Genomic DNA, 16655 nt, shown 5'->3' with positions numbered 1-16655 from the left:
AAACTAGGAGGGCTTTTAGAAGACAGGTTAGAGCTCACCTCTGGAGTAAGGTGAACAGAGAGGAAAGCCTGTTTTGTAGCCTACTTTTATTCTTTTTTTTTTTTCCTAGAAGTTCCTAATCCTTTTTGTTTGGGGGAGGGGGGGGGGGGTAATGGTTATTTAATGATTGTTTGATGTTATTGTTGTCTTGTATGTTAATATCAAAGGACCATGTTGGAAATAAGTGTTCACACTTTCACATGTCATCCCTTGGATTACTGTTTTTACTCGATCCATGAATAAACTCAATCAATCAATCAGACAATGTGATTGATGAGCAGGAACAATAGCTTCAGGGGAGGCTGGTGGAGGCAGGAATCAGAGGCTGGGCTCGATTTTTTTATTCCATTCCTTCCTGCACTACTACGAGCCTCCCATCCTCTGATTCCTGCCTCCGCCAGCCTCCCCTGCAGGCTGTTGTTCGTGCCCAGGACCACAGAAGGCCAGGGCCCAAAACTCCCCACAGCCAAGCTCAGCATCTGCCTTGTTTTACAGTCAGTCATAACAGAGCTGTGGGCCTGAGCTAGTGCTGCTTTTAAGGCTTTGTCTTTACCCCTTCATCTGTATGTTAATCACAAGAGAGAGAAAGAGAGAGAGAGGGAGAGGGAGGGTCCTGAGGGTCCTTGGGAGATAGAGAGAGCGGGAGGGAGTGAGAGAGCGAGAGACAGAGAGGGAGAGACAGAGAGAGGGGGGGAGAGAGAGGGAGAGAGAGTGATAGGGAGAGAGAGAGAGAGAGTGAGAGGGAGAGAGAGAGAGAGGGAGCGGGAGAGAAAGAGAGGGAGTGAGAGATATGGATTTATGAGTCCTGAAATCACCTCTAGGTGATGAACGTATGAACGTGTCCTCCCCCCTTCACAGGAATAAGCTGCTTGTTTCCTTTCATGATTAGCCTTCTCCTTCAGAAAAAACGGACGTATACTCGAAAACGATTCGACGTATTCTTCTTAAGGGGTGGCCCTTGATTATCTGGCTCTTAAAGGGATCAGGAGAAATGTTAGTTGGCACATCAAAGCCTTCCCTGGTTATGGGTTATCATCATTTATTCTATTATTGTGATTTTGTATCCTGCCGCAATGCCAATGTTGAAGAACCCTAAGCCAAGTAATTCTGCTCTACTTGTGTGCGTTGTACATTGGAGGTAACAAAAGCAATTCTGATTCTGCTGAGAGGGGGAGAGACTGGTAGCCTGGCTGGAACTCGTCTAGAATGGATTAGTTAACACTGTCAATATCAGTCTGGAACATTCTTTATTGAGCCATGTGTGCCTGCATCTTTAATGAGGGCTGCTATACAGCGTGAGTTCTCTAGGGCGGTCCTCCTAGTGTGTCTCCCAAGCAGAAGGTTTCAGTCCAGACTGATATTCAGGGAAGTGAAGATAAAGCTGAATTCAGTCGCTACATCTTTGCTGCATCCATCTCGAATCATTACCTCCCACCACAAACACCCCCAATTAGTCTGTCATACGTCATCTCTGACAGGGTGTTCAGAGAGAATAATACTATAATGACACAATAATGTCAGACAGACAGTGCTGTGGTGCAAGAGAGCACTCGGAGTAGGTGGAGATAGCTAATCTATACTTTCCATAGTCCCTGCGTTAGGCTGCAGTAGTTATCCAGGCCCTGTTCCATAACAGACTAGCTAAAAGGCAGCGCACTCCAACCGAAGTGTAGTACCCCTCTTTTCTTACACTGATAGAAGATGGATGCGTGTGAACATGTTTGAAGTGAAGTAGTGCAGAGAGAGGGGGAGAGAGGGAGAGAGAGGGAGAGAGAAGGAGAGAGAAGGGGAGAGAGGGCTATCTAGGAGCACGGGCGTAATAGCAGAACTTAACTCCCTATGCGTCAGAGAGAGGAGGGAAAAATGGCAAGATTTGCCACTGCGAACACTGTCTCCCATAGCAGCCTGAGCCCTTCACGTTTCTTTCTTTTTTCTTTTTATATCCTTTTTATATCTCTATTCTGTTTTTGTTAGTTATGTTGTTGTTTTTATTGTTTATTGTCCTTTATTGTTCTCTCCTTTTGTTCTGTCCAGTGTCCTTGAGTTTGAGAAAGGCGCTTTTACTGGTAAATAAAAATCTACTCTTATTATTATTATCGTTGTCCTTTTTTTCGCTAGTGATAATAGGAGAGATCATTTCCATACGGAGAGACAGGGGAGGGCTCAGCGGGGGGGGAGGATGGTAAACCTGAGCGGTGTGAGAGAGAGAGAGAGAGAGAGAGAGAGAGAGGGAGAGAGAGAGGGAGAGAGAGAGAGAGAGAGGGGGAGAGAGAGAGAGGGAGAGGGAGAGAGAGAGAGGGAGAGGGAGAGAGCGGTGTGAGAGAGAGAGAGAGAGAGAGAGAGAGGGAGAGGGAGAGAGCGGTGTGAGAGAGAGAGAGAGAGAGAGAGAGAGCGGTGTGAGAGAGAGAGAGAGAGAGAGGGAGAGGGAGAGGGAGAGAGGGAGAGAGGGAGAGAGAGAGAGAGGGAGAGAGAGAGAGAGAGCGGTGTGAGAGAGAGAGAGAGAGAGAGAGAGGGAGAGAGAGAGAGAGAGAGGGAGAGAGAGAGAGAGAGAGAGAGAGAGAGTGTGAGAGAGAGAGAGAGAGAGAGAGAGGGAGAGAGTGGTGTGAGAGAGAGAGAGAGAGGGAGAGAGAGAGAGAGAGAGAGAGAGAGAGAGAGAGAGAGAGAGAGAGAGAGAGAGAAGCAGGCAGTCTGGAGACGAGGCAGATGTGTCTCCTCTCCTCTCGTCTCCTCAGTCTCATGACTATGGATGTGCACAGCCCTGCGCCGGAGCCTTTGATGTTTGGCTAATGGTGGGGGTGTTGTGACGCTGTGGGCAGAAGCGGCAGGTGACTAGAAACTGACTCCACGAGTGCTGCTACCACTGAGCCTTCTAAGAGCATTAGCGCTGAGCCATCTAAGAGCATTACCGCTGAGCCATCTAAGAGCATTACCGCTGAGCCGTGAGCAATGCCTGTCGTCGTCCCCCGTCCCCCCCTGTCCCCCCCCTGTCCCCGTCCCTGTCCCCAAAACAACTGGAATTGCCAAACTAGCATCAATAGTTCAATCGTTCAAACATATAAAGTTGGACCTGCAAAAACCCATCCAGGCCTGTGGGTGCTCTGCACACCAATCGATATACAATAAGGAAAACCGTGATGAGATCTTTCACAGTAACCATGTGATGAGATCTTTCACAGTAACCATGTGATTAGATCGTTCACAGTAATCACAGAAGCATAGAAACACCATCAGGCATGTAATCGAAAAAAAATTGCTCTGTCGAAAATCATTAGGGCGCGTTCATGAGAGACATTATGAGAGACATTATGCTGCTTTTTGCATATTTTCTATTTATACTTAAAGCTGTTCATTGCATCTCAAACAGAGGAAGTAAGGGTTACGTAAACCCTTTAAAGTTTAGCCCTTTTTGATGTCTGTTCTGTTAGCCTCACAAAAGTCAGTCAGCATCATGGCTGTTACAGGGCCAAAAGTAAACCTAAATAAGATGAAATATCTTAAATCAAGGCAATCTATGCTTGTTTTTCGTCCTAGTTTTAAAATATTTTTACTTGTCTTAAGAAATAGTGCCAAGTGAAAATGTCCTGTTCTGTTAGATAACTTAGCTTATTTTAAGTAACATTTCCCCCATTTTATGGTTTTAGATCTGTGGTCTATACTCTAGACTATAGACCACAGATCTAAAACCATAAAATGGGGGAAATGTTACTTAAAATAAGCTAAGTTATCTAACAGAACAGGACATTTTCACTTGGCACTATTTCTTAAGACAAGTAAAAATATTTTAAAACTAGGACGAAAGACAAGTATATATTGCCTTGATTTAAGATATTTAATCTTATTTAGGTTTACTTTTGGCACTGTAACAGCCATGAAACACTGCTCTATAGCACCAACCCCCCCCCCTCCCCCCTTCCCCCCTTTAACACTGTAGCCTCCATCCCACCACAAGTCTTCAGGTGTGATCCATGTGGACATGTTGTCTCAGGTGAGTACCTGGCCGTGTGTCTCAAAGCCCAGGAGACCAGCAGGGGAAAGGAGCCCAGCTGCACCGGGCCGACAGCACAGCCTCCTGTCAGACACTGGAGGCTGGACGTCCGACCTGGTTTGTCAACATCCAGAGAGAGGAGTAGAGAGAGGAAGTCTCCCTGGGTCCTAACGGTACCACTGCATCTGAACCAACACTGACAGAACAAAGAGAATCCCCTCCGGGAGCGGATACTTTAGCTCCCCCTGAAGTATCTTTCCTCCTTCTTGCCTACTAGCGTCGGGCTTGTTAACTGACAAAACAAATAGAAAACTAATTTCCCTCAGAGGGGAAGAGGCGCTCGCCACTGTGGTCCTTAAGTCGACTTCTTCTAATCAAAATGTGTCTGCTCTCAAATGTTTATTCAGAAGTCGACGCGTAATGGGAACGACTGCGTGGGAAACGTGGGGTTTGAATGTTTTATCTCCTGCTGAAAATTGTTCAACCAATCACCACTCAGTTATAATAATTATAATAATAATAATAATAGTAATAATAATAATAATAATAATAATAATACAATAGACTTATATAGCGCTTTTCTAGACACTCAAAGGCCGTTTACAAACTGAAAAGATAGAGTAGTAGCCTAATAATAAAATAAAATAAAAGTATGGGGGCCTAATTAAGTTCTGTTTGGTCGTGTGTCGTTAATGAAACATGATGATCCTTTGATTCTGTTTCATCTGTTAAGCCGTTGATCTGTTCTTGGCTGTTGGATGGTTTGTTAACCAACGTTCAGCACTGAAGTTGAGGGGGGATGAGGGGGGATGGGGGGGGATGGCATCCCCCCCTGAAATAAAAACAGTCAAAATCATCCCCCTTCTAAAACTGCCATCCCCCCTTTCCATCCCTCATGTCATTTTATCAATGAACGTGGTGTTACTGCTATTTCCAACATTTAGTTTTGCGCATATTGAGTAAAATACTGTGGGCGAGGGAGGGGGCACGCACACATGCAATGACATTTTCACCACCAAGTCACTGTGACACTGAAGTCACTGACGCTGTGGGGATGCTAAAACTGTCCCCATATGATAAAATCCACCATCCCCCCTGATTTTCTTTTACAACTTGAGTACTGCCAGCGTTTAATCAACCCCCAGCCTCCGTACCAGTAGCCTATCCACGTTGTAGACCAACTAATAACAATCAGCTGTAGCTAGCTGCATACCAGCAGAGCGCAGAGCCCAGCAACAGCTAACACAACACACAACGCCAGGGCACAGGTCTTTTAATTAGCCTTTAACATCCCGCCTATCACCTCTGCTGGAGAAGACTCCACAGGGACCTATTAACCTGGAACATATTCCCATCTTCACTAGCACAGCAAGGATGGGATTCTTCTTTGTCTTATAAAGGCTCTGAGCCATGTGTTCCTCTCCTGGGGGAATCACTACCGTGTGTATCTCTTCCCTATACAGTTTCAAACAGCCCAGTTAACCAGCCACGGATCTGCTTTGTTTCATGTCCAACCCCCCAGCATTGTCTCTCTTTCACTACAGTAGAAACCCCCCCCTTGGCTGTCATAGCAGATGTAGTGTTTGAGTTTGGTTACGACGGATTCTTTTTGGCAATGCTTTATCTGACATTAGCCAATCAATTGTTGCAGTTTTGGGACCGTTGCGTACCGTGTGAGCTTGTTTGTAAGTAGTAAGTATGTAAGTAAGTAAGTAGGCCTAAGTAAGTCAAATGTATTTGTACAGCACCTTTCCCAGACCAAGGGTCACAAAGTTACATAGTAGAGAACATAATAAAGAAGAAACATAACAAAACATAATACAAGAGCGAAAGCCACAGCAGGTTAAAACAGGCAAACAAGTGAAAATAAGAACAAGTAAGAGACAACAGGTGTACAACAACATCAACAGGACACAGAAAGACAGGCCCCTGGGGCTATCCAAAACATTTTTTTACATTTTACATTTTTGGCATTTAGCAGACGCCTTATTCCAAAGCGACTTACAATCGATACATTTGACTAAGCAAGTGAATCATCAATCCACCAGTCGTAGCAGGAAGAGTAATCTAGCTCAGGCCAGGGGCCATTGGAAAAACCTTCTTCTATCACCTTCTTCTAAACCTAACCTTTAAAAAAATATATATATATATATATATATATATATATATATTATACAGGACAGTCTTTAGCTGTTTTTTAAAACCTCGACCGAGCCAGCTGATCTAAGATCCCAGGGCAGAGCATTCCAAAGCCTGGGAGCCACGGTTTGGATTAGTTCCGACCAAGTAATTTGATTGGACAAGAGACATTCCATGAGTGCCGATATACAGTATAACAACACTGGGACTCTTAACTATATGTATCACTCCGCCGCACAGATGTTCTATTAAATGACCGTTAATACAAAGTAGCTAGCCTGCGGATGTTTGTGTTCGGGTTACTAGGCAACAGCCCAGTTGAAGTTCAGTTTTGGAACTATTTTTTGTTGGCGGAGCCAAAATAAATTATTAAATAAACAAACAAATCATAATCTGTTGTCGCTTATTACTGTTGTTAACTAATAAATGTTGCTGTAGAACTGTTTAAAACTGTATAAAAGCAGTATCACGTGTTGTCCGGGAGTGACGCTCCTCGCTGGGAGCTTGTTTGGAGGAGACCGTCCAGTGCCTCGTCAGGCTCCTCCTGGGACCGAGAGACGAACACAAACATCCTGAGGGTGAGATGAGTCACCGCCCGTACACACTGTGATGCCACGGCGGCCTCACACACACACACACACACACACACACACAGAGTTGTGTCGTCCGGGGAAGGTCGTAGCCTACACCGTCATCGCCGCCACACGTGAGTGGGTGGTGGCACCCCGCGTGACCCCCCCCCCCCCCCCTCACCACAGCGCGGGACGTTGGGAAGCGTAACCATGTCTACAGCTATCCTCCGGATGACGTCTTTCGTTGGTTGTGCACCGACGAGAGAGTTCCATGAAAGATGCATGACTTGTTTCACTTGAAGAAGTGCATTATTCACACACCAGCGTTGGTGCTTAAGAGATATGCGTAGATATGTTTGCGGTGGACGTCTCAGAGAGAGTCTGTCGTCACGGCTCAAACACGTTGCTAGCAGGACTCAAGTTGTAAAAGAAAAAAATCAGGTGGGGGGGTTGGTGGATTTTACCATACGGGGGACAATTTTAGCATCCGCACAGTGTCAGTGACTTCAGTCCTTTTTATTTCAGGGGGGATGCCATCCCCCCTCATCCCCTGTCAACTCCAGTGCTGGTTGCGAGGCATAAAACACCAACACTATAGGACACTACAGAAGTCTGCAGAGAAAGCTTCTAATGTACAACCTTCCTATGTTGTTGGATTTTAACATAGGCTACTGGTGGTGGCCATGCATTGATTACACTGTTAGCTTATCGTATATCATTGTCCACTCCCCCCAAATGTACCAAACACAATGCAAAGACCTAGGTCAACAAAGCAATGCCATGCACTATTAAATTGTGCCAGAAAATATTTCACTAATGTGAGACATTTGCATCTTTCCACAGAACACAACACTACCAGAACAGCATCAACATAGTTGATCATCTATGGCATCTCTGGATGGAAACTGCGGCCAACATGTGTACAGTGTAGCCAATGAGCACTTAAAAACAGTCATAACTGTTCCAATCAAACAAAAAGGAAGAGGAGAAGGAAGGAGAGGAAGAGGAGGAGGAGGAGGAGGAGAGGAGGCAGCCTGTTTGGGGCGGCTAAACCAACGTTAGCAGTAATGATATTCCACAGCGAGGGCAGGAGTCTGTGGTGATCATTGAAGGGAATTGAACGCTTCAGTTGGGACCTTTACGACCATAAATTACCCCATCGTCACGGCATCCTTCAAAGGCCGACACGCCTTACGAAGAAGAGGAGCCCTGGTGGGAGGGCCAAGGACAGTTCACATAAACACATAACAGCAAAACATCCCAGCGCTGATGGTTTTCAACGCGTACTCATTCATTAATGAACAGTGTTTTTCCTCTATAGCAGGGATGGAATCTCATCAACAAAATGTGAAGAGAGAGAATCTTCCGTTTGGGCAGATGATTCTAGGTCACATTAAAAATGCCTGGCTGGCAACACGTCGACACGTCGTCCCGAGATAATAGATTTGTAGATGAGAGGAGCTTGGTATGATTGTGTATATGTTTAGGGGCCTTAGTTAAGTCAGGAAGCCTCATGAATATGGACTTGATTCATAACTAAGCCTTAAAGCAACACCAACAACCTCCACCCGGCACCTCCACCACTACACCAGGCTCTCTGTGTGGACTGACCCGGACGTAACACTCTGCTCCTATAGCCAGCGCCTCAGAATGAGATGTGTAGAAGGCGGCGATGTCAACCTTGGCAGAATAACGATGGCAATTACTATAACTCTTTGAAAGGAATAAAACATGTGTTGTCCTTTGATGGTGTAGTCTTGTTATAGTGGAGTAGAGAGTTACGCTATGAAATAAATGAACAAATGCAAGACTGGCGTTGTTAACTAGAATATTATCACCAAGATGAAATAGAATTCAATTAGGAAATTCTTCGGAGGTCAATTATTTCTGCAAAACTGAATTTAAAACCAAACCAAAATGTTAACACTAAATGGACTGACTTATTATATAGCACCTTTATCCAATGTGCTATACAACGGCCTCTCATTCACCCATTCACACACACATTCACACACCAATGGCGGCAAGCTACCATGCAAGGTGCCGGCCGGCCCCGCTCACTGGGAGCAATTTGGAGTTCAGTGTTTCGCCCAAGGACACTTCGACGTGTGGCCAGCCGGGGCTCAAACCGCCGATCTGCCAACCTTGCGATCATTAGAAGCTGGCTCTACCTCCTGAGACACAGCCGCCCCTACACTACAAAGCATGACATGCATATGTATATGCATATGAGAGGGAGATGACCATGAATAGAGTACGCACACAGAACATACCTCTGTCTCTTCAAATAGGTTGCAGCACTATAAACATGACCATCTGTCTCTATTTTAAATTAACGTGTTCCGCACTAATACACCCCAGTAAACACAGGGTCAACCCTGCTATTCTAAACCACAGGGCTATCTGTGGTCATTTACTTTACAGTAGAGAAAGTACCAGGCATTTACTTAACATGATAAGAAGGTAAATACACAGTAATAATATACCAATGACTTGTTTGTTTGCTTGGGAAAGGCTCGATATCTTAATAGCTGTGCTACAATGTCATATACTGTACAGTAGGAACAATATGTGGTATTGACTTTGTGAGCTGGACATTGGACCTTGGAAGCGTGAAGTCATCTATTCTTCATTAAATTAACCATTTGATTCAGTTTGTAGCAAGATATGATACACGTCATTATGGGCAGATGAAATGTAATCTCCTTCACATTTTCACCATTTAGCAGATGCTTGCCTTTTATCCAAAGCAACTTACAATTAGACATTACAGAGAGAGTCTGCCTGGAGTAACTTAGGGTTACGTGCCTTACTCAAGGGCACACTAGTGATGACGTTTCCAGGTGGGACTTGAACTCATGACCTTCTGATCACCAGTCCAACTCCCCATCCACTACTAGGCCACCACTACCCCCCCACTACACCACTACACCACTACTCCTGGGGGCGGCTGTGTCTCAGGAGGTAGAGCCAGCGTCTAATGATCGCAAGGTTGGCTGATCGGCGGTTCGAGCCCCGGCTGGCCACATGTCGAAGTGTCCTTGGGCAAGACACTGAACCCCAAATTGCTCCCAGTGAGCGGGCCGGCGCCTTGCATGGTAGCATGCCGCCATTGGTGTGTGAATGTGTGTGTGAATGGGTGAATGAGGCCGTTGTAAGGCGCTATATAAGTGCAGTCCACTACCCCACTGACTACACCACTACCCCTGGGCCCATAGCAGACAGGTGCAGAGCCCTGAGGCTGGCTCTAGGCTAGTATAACAGTATAACAGTATGACAGGTCTACAGCATCTATCATCCCTACAGTACCTCACTAGACTGACTCGTGCCCCAGCGTAATGTTTCCCAACCAAGAAGAGAAAGAAAAACAAACAGCCAGGTCTATGTTATAACACAGAAACATAAGATAACCACCAACCAAACATGATTTACTTCAGTTGAATCAAAAACAGAATGTGGCAAACTGCTCCCAAAGAGAGAGAGGGAGACCATTGATTGGTTGGAGATAATAATAATAATAATAATAATAATAATAATAATAATAATACATTAGACTTATATAGCGCTTTTCTAGACACTCAAAGACGCTTTACAAACTGATAAATAAAAGAAAGTATAGGGGCCTAATGAAGGTAGTGCTGGGGACACATGGGAAGGGGAGGGGGAGGAGAGGGTTAACTGGTGAAGGCGAGCTTGAAGAGGTGGGTTTTGAAGAGGTTTTGAGGGCCTGTTTAAATGCTGGCAAGGTGTTGGCCTGATAATGAATCAGACGAAGATGATTTTGCATACGGCTCACACACACACACACACACACACAGACACACACACGCACACACACACACACACACACGCACACGCCCTGCTGCAGCCACGGTCACACCTGATGACCCTCCGTCCAACCACAACACACACCCAAGATGCGCTCCACATCCAACTCTCATTAAGACCGGTGGCTATTATCATCAACAGAGTCAAGAATAATTTGTCATTATAATCCCCAAAGCATTAAGCGCAGTAAAAGGGCAATCACACACTGCATGCAGAGGGGGTTTGTGGTAGCAGTTACAGATCCAGGCAGATTATCAGATAATCCTGTTGTTAATAATAATCATCTGAGAAAATAAGCATGATCGCACCAATCCGCCCAGCAAACAACCGAACCAATAGACTACAATCCAACTCCAACTTCTAAAGTTCTGCGTTACAATAAACGATACGAGACAATCCAAAAACAAAGCTTGTCAGAATCAGATAATATGGCAGAGGTTTTGGTGACCCCCCCCACCCCCCCCACCTCTAGGACCATTGCTCATGGCCATGGAAGACATTATGACATTATGACATTAAGAAACGACGTCTTACCTTTCTGTAGACCAGCATGTTGGGGGACTCGTCGGCCACTCCGTTGCTGCTCTGGCCGTAGTTGTTGGTCTGCGCCATGGTGAGATGCGATCTGGTGCCCGGGGTCTAAGTGCTGCTGGAAGGGACACACGGGACACACGGGAGAGACCCGCTGTGAATAACGGTTTACTGGTCTGCGCTGTGCACAGCATGGGAGTACAGAAGCATTGTATTACCTTGATACTGTCTCTCTGTGTGTGTGTGTGTGTGTGTGTGTGTGTGTGTGTGTGTGTGTGTGTGTGTGTGTGTGTGTGTGTGTGTGTGTGTGTGTGTGTGTGTGTGTGTGTGTGTAGCGATACAAGGACGATCGGCTCAACCAATTGTCAATTGTTCCATATGAATATGAATATGAATATGGTTAACCCCCCCCCCCTGCATTTGGGAACAAATCAAATGACTGTTCGTGACGTTAGAATTATAAGGTTCTTTCTCCATTAGGTGTTTATTAATGCCTGTGTGGTGTTATTTTTATAATGTTGACATTTTTGAGCTAGTAATTCATAAAATACAAAGGTTCCATCTCGCAAAACATAATGGAATGTCAAAACGTTGACGCTCAATATCTCTGAACTGTCGTGTTTTTAGGAATATTTAAATAAAAAAAATAAAACATGCATAATCAAAATTCATAAGCCATAGTAAGCGTTGATGTTGATGTAAGCATCATTTAGTCAAACAGGCATTTTTCTGTTTTCGGTTTTCTCCAAAATGACACATTCACATCTACATATGTGCATGGCCATATTATCCCAAACGGTTTGTGTTACTCTGTTTTTGGTAGGAATATCAACATGCATAACATCAATGTGTCAAGGCACACAGGGACACACACCCACACGAACGGGATGATCTAAGCTCCAGATGGAGAGACAGCGGGCGGTGTAAACAGAGAGAGATCTGCGGTGATCAGGACCTGGGACAGCGACGGAGAGAGAGAGAGACAGACAGAGAGACACAGACAGAGACAGAGACAGAGACAGAGACAGAGACAGAGACAGAGAGAGAGAGAGAGAGAGAGAGAGAGAGAGAGAGAGAGAGAGACAGAGACAGAGACAGAGACAGAGAGAGAGAGAGAGAGAGACACAGACAGAGACAGAGAGAGAGAGAGAGACAGAGAGACAGAGAGAGAGAGAGAGAGAGAGAGAGAGAGAGACAGAGAGAGAGACAGAGAGAGAGAGAGAGAGAGAGAGAGAGAGAGAGAGACGCACTCTGCAGCGATCGGCGCGCTCCTGTTTATTCTAGGAAGAGGATAGCCTATAATAAAAAAACAACAATTAAAAGCATCAATTCGGAGATGTAACTTACCCGAGACCACAGCCCTGCGAGCTTAAATCCTCTGTTTCTGCTACACAGCCTCAGTGCAGGTCTGAGCTATAATTCCAATAATTCATTGGAAATAATAATGTGTTAAATGTGGAGGTTAGTGGATCTGTTAGGAGAGCTGCGCCTCTCTGTTCTCTCCCACGAAACGACGCTCCTGAAGTCGCGGGGGCGCGCCGGCACTCACTACTCCCCCCCCCCCCGTGAACGCGCCTGGACCTGGGGGGCCAATCACGTGGCAGGGATCCACAGCTCGGGCCAATCACGTGGCAGGGATCCACAGCGCAGATCGAGCGCCTTGGCAACTCCACGGTTAAAAAAAAAAGGCACGAGCACGAGCTCAGCCCTGGAATATTTCAATGAACTAATTGATGTCACCTTGTCAACAACACCCACACCTAGAATAATAAACAACGGTGTCTCACTGGGGTCATTTCTGTCCTATTATAATAAATAGGCCTACCCCCCAAAGGTCTACAAAGGGTCTACAGCAAGGCACATTTTCAAAAGGGAAAATAGTAATAATAATAATAATAATAATAATAATAATAATAATAATAATAATGCATTTTATTTATAGGCGCCTTTCAGAGCACTCAAGGACACCTTACAGAGCATCATTTAAAAACGAGCAACAGATTCAAACAGGTTAAAACAGTGATTCAAACAAACAACAACAACCAAAACAAGACAAAACAAAAGACTTAAAAACAACAATCAGTTAAAAATACGCCAGTTTAAAAAGGTGGGTTTTCAGGCAGGATTTAAAGGTGGAGAGAGAGTCAGTGTTGTGGATGTCTTGTGGGAGAGAGTTCCAAGCAAAGACAGGGGGCAGAGTGGCTGAAGGCTCGAGACCCCATAGAGGTCAGGCGGGCAAAATGGTAATATGACAGAAGCATTGAGCATCTAGTACGTAGGCTACTGTAACTGTAGGTCCTATTGCATATGAATAACAATAACAACACATAACGTTGTATCTGTTTGGGGTTTTTTCCTTCCACTGGAAACCTGACATCTATAGGCTAACAGCAAAATGCAAGTAAAGAAAAACTGATAATTAATGCTCAAGAGGATTTGAAAGTGGATGTTGTAGGCCCCAGGGCTCTCATTAATACACAGTGATATGTGTGTGTGTGTGTGTGTGTGTGTGTGTGTGTGTGTGTGTGTGTGTGTGTGTGTGTGTGTGCCGTAAGCAACATCATTACAATATCACTCTGGATTTACTGCCAATGAACTCTGGTTCAAACATTCACCAGGGACGTTCAGCCTTCAAGGTCGGTGTTTCCACTCAGCTCCTCAGAAGAGCCGTGTTTTTCATATGAGATCATTCAGAACATTCACCCCGACACAGAAGGAATACTTGGAAACCGTATCTGCATCTCCCCTGTGCCTCTATGGCAACAGGAGGTATTGTGTAGTGAAGGGGTTAATGTTCTCAAGGGCTCCGTAGCCGCTTGTCCAAGGCCAGCTCCACTCCTGCCCATAGCATCTTCGCAAAAGCAACATCTTGGACGGCTCGGATTCAGTCAAGCCTCGGAGCAGACGAACTACATCTCGTATTTGGTAAATGGACTGCACTTATATAGCGCCTTTTTTGCTGCTCCAAAGCTCTTTACAACGGCCTCTCGTTCACCCATTCACACACACATTCACACACCAATGGCGGCAAGCTGCCATGCAAGGCGCCGGCCGGCCCGCTCACTGGGAGCAATTTTGGGGTTCAGTTTCTTGCCCAAGGACACTTCGACATGTGGCCAGCCGGGACTCGAACCGCCGATCTGCCGACCTTGCGATCATTAGACGGCGGCTCTACCTCCTGAGACACAGCCTCTACCTCCTGAGACACAGCCGCTACCTCCTGAGACACAGCCTCTACCTCCTGAGACACAGCCTCTACCTCCTGAGACACAGCCTCTACCTCCTGAGACACAGCCTCTACCTCCTGAGACACAGCCTCTACCTCCTGAGACACAGCCGCGCCACATTCATCTCTGTATTTGTCATTTTCATTCATGGTTGTGTACATTTGACCCCCTGGGGCGGTAGTAATCATGGAAACCTGTCACCTCATCTCTACAAGCTCCTCAGAAGCTTCTCACAGCGAACCAACCACAGTTCAGAGTTCAGTTGTGTGGAGCAACATCAGGTGTGATGTGTAATCTGAACACTGCCGTTTGGAAGAACATTTGACAATAGCATAGCATGTCCATTGACTAGCACTGGCCTTGAGAATCTAAGTACTGGGTGTTTCAATACTAATACTGGGGCGGCTGTGTCTCAGGAGGTAGAGCTGCCGTCTAATGATCGCAAGGTTGGCAGATCAGCGGTTCGAGCCCCGGCTGGCCATATGTCGACAGTTGAAGAGTCCTTGGGCAAGACACTGAACCCCAAATTGCTCCCAGTGAGCGGGCCGGCGCCTTGCATGGCAGCTTGCCGCCATTGGTGTGTGAATGTGTGTGTGAACGGGGTGAATGAGAGGCCGTTGTAAAGCGCTTTGGAGAAAGGCGCTACATAAGTGCAGTCCATTTAGCATTTAATCTGAACACTTTCCATTTGGAAGAGCATTTGAATACAGCCCTATGTCCAATGACTAGCCCTGGCATTCAGAATCAAAGTACTTGAGTGTTTCAATACTAACGACTAAGCTTCTGCCAACAAGGGCGTGAGTCGCAAATCATAATATATTCCACAATCGATAGAGAGACTCAACTGGGAGGGATCCAGTGGTCCTCTCTCCCTCTCTCCCTCTCTCTGTCTCTGTCTCTCCCTCTCCCTCCCTCCCCCCTCTCTCTCTCTCTGTCTCTCTCTCTTGCTCCCTCTCTCTCTCTCTGTCTGTCTCTCTCTCTCCCTCCCTCCCTCTCCCTCCCTCCCTCTCCCTCCTTCCCCCCCCTTCCCTCCCTCCCCCCCTCTCTCTCTTTCTCTGTCTCTCTCTCTTGCTTGCTCCCTCCCTCTCCCTCTCTCTCTCTCTCCCTGCCTCCCTCCCTCCCTCAGTGGAGAGGTCTGCCAAACCTCCTCAGAGCTAACGGCTGTCCCCCCCCCCACCCCCCCGAGACCTCACCGCCAGGCCCCCACCTGTCACCCCCCCCCTGACCTCTCGCTCTTCTTTTAATGACACGTCCCTCTCCGCGGGTTAGCCTGCGCCCAGGAGGGTGTAGCGTCGCTCTGCTGTGTGTGAATCAAACCTCGCTGTGCCCCAAGGCGCCACGCCACGTCCCCCTGCTCATTAGGGCGACGGTTATCACAGGCGACCCGGGACCCTGCCTACAGCGACACAGGGGCGTGTAGACATCCGTCAGACAGCACCCACACCCAGGAACCCACGGCTCGAGCGCCTTGGCAACTGCACGGTTAAAAGGCACAGGAATATTTCAATGAACTAATTGATGTCACCTTGCAACAACACCCACACCTAGAATAACCAACGGTGTCTCACTGTGGTAATTTCTGTCCTATTATAATAAATACCCCAAAGTGTTAGCATTGTTAGCATGGAGCAAACTCCCTGAAGAAATCAAACAGGCCCAAACCCTTAAATATTTAAATCTAAGCTAAAAACCTTCATGTTTTGCAGCAGTTATGATAAATCACAAACACTTCTATCAATGTATTTTTATTACTATTGTCTTATTAAATGTTTTATCTATTTACTTCTTATATTTGCTTTTATTCATTGTAACTTTTATTTTCTTACTATGCTGCTCTTGCTGTATTTTCAAATAATGTATGTAAAGCACTTTGAATTGCCCCTGTTGTATGAAATGTGCTGTACACATAAACTGGCCTTGCCTTGCCATCATGGGTCTACAGTAAGGCTCATTTTCAAAGGGAAAATGGTAATATGACAGAAGCAGTGAGCATCTATTACGTAATTACGAGCATCTTTACAGGCAGCACCGACACGCACCAGTGCCACCGAGTGAGGAGTGGTCTTGGAAATGGCAAAGTCTGTCAGACTGTCATAGGACCGTGTAGCCATGGTCTCTTCGTTCTATGGGGTTTTGAATAGGATGGAGGGGGGGGGGGGACACATAGAAATAGATAGTGTCTGTCTGTATGGATCAAACAGCCTCACCCTCATCAGCCAAGTGGGTGCAATACATTAAATGGACTGCACTTCTATAGCGCCTTATTCCAAAGCGCTTTACAACGGCCTCTCATTCACCCATTCACACACACATTCACACACCAATGGTGGCAAG

The 16655-nt window shown here is 46.1% G+C and overlaps 1 protein-coding gene across 2 annotated transcripts in view; it reads right to left on the bottom strand.

The window, feature by feature from the left end:
- Nucleotides 1–11175, bottom strand: part of rgs7b (regulator of G protein signaling 7b) — a gene marked incomplete at both ends in the record, with an annotated part of 123838 nt that extends 112663 nt beyond the window's left edge. For both annotated transcript variants that reach the window (XM_080541531.1, XM_080541532.1), the window contains one exon: nucleotides 11098–11175. In XM_080541531.1, the coding sequence (XP_080397657.1) occupies nucleotides 11098–11175 (78 nt within the window). The remainder of the gene's footprint in view (nucleotides 1–11097) is intronic.
- Nucleotides 11176–16655: the final 5480 nt, after the last annotated feature.

The sequence above is a fragment of the Nansenia antarctica genome (assembly GCF_963989245.1).
Source record: "Nansenia antarctica genome assembly, chromosome: 11".
Taxonomy (NCBI): Eukaryota; Metazoa; Chordata; class Actinopteri; order Argentiniformes; family Microstomatidae; genus Nansenia; species Nansenia antarctica.
This window is presented reverse-complemented; position numbering and strand designations above follow the sequence as displayed.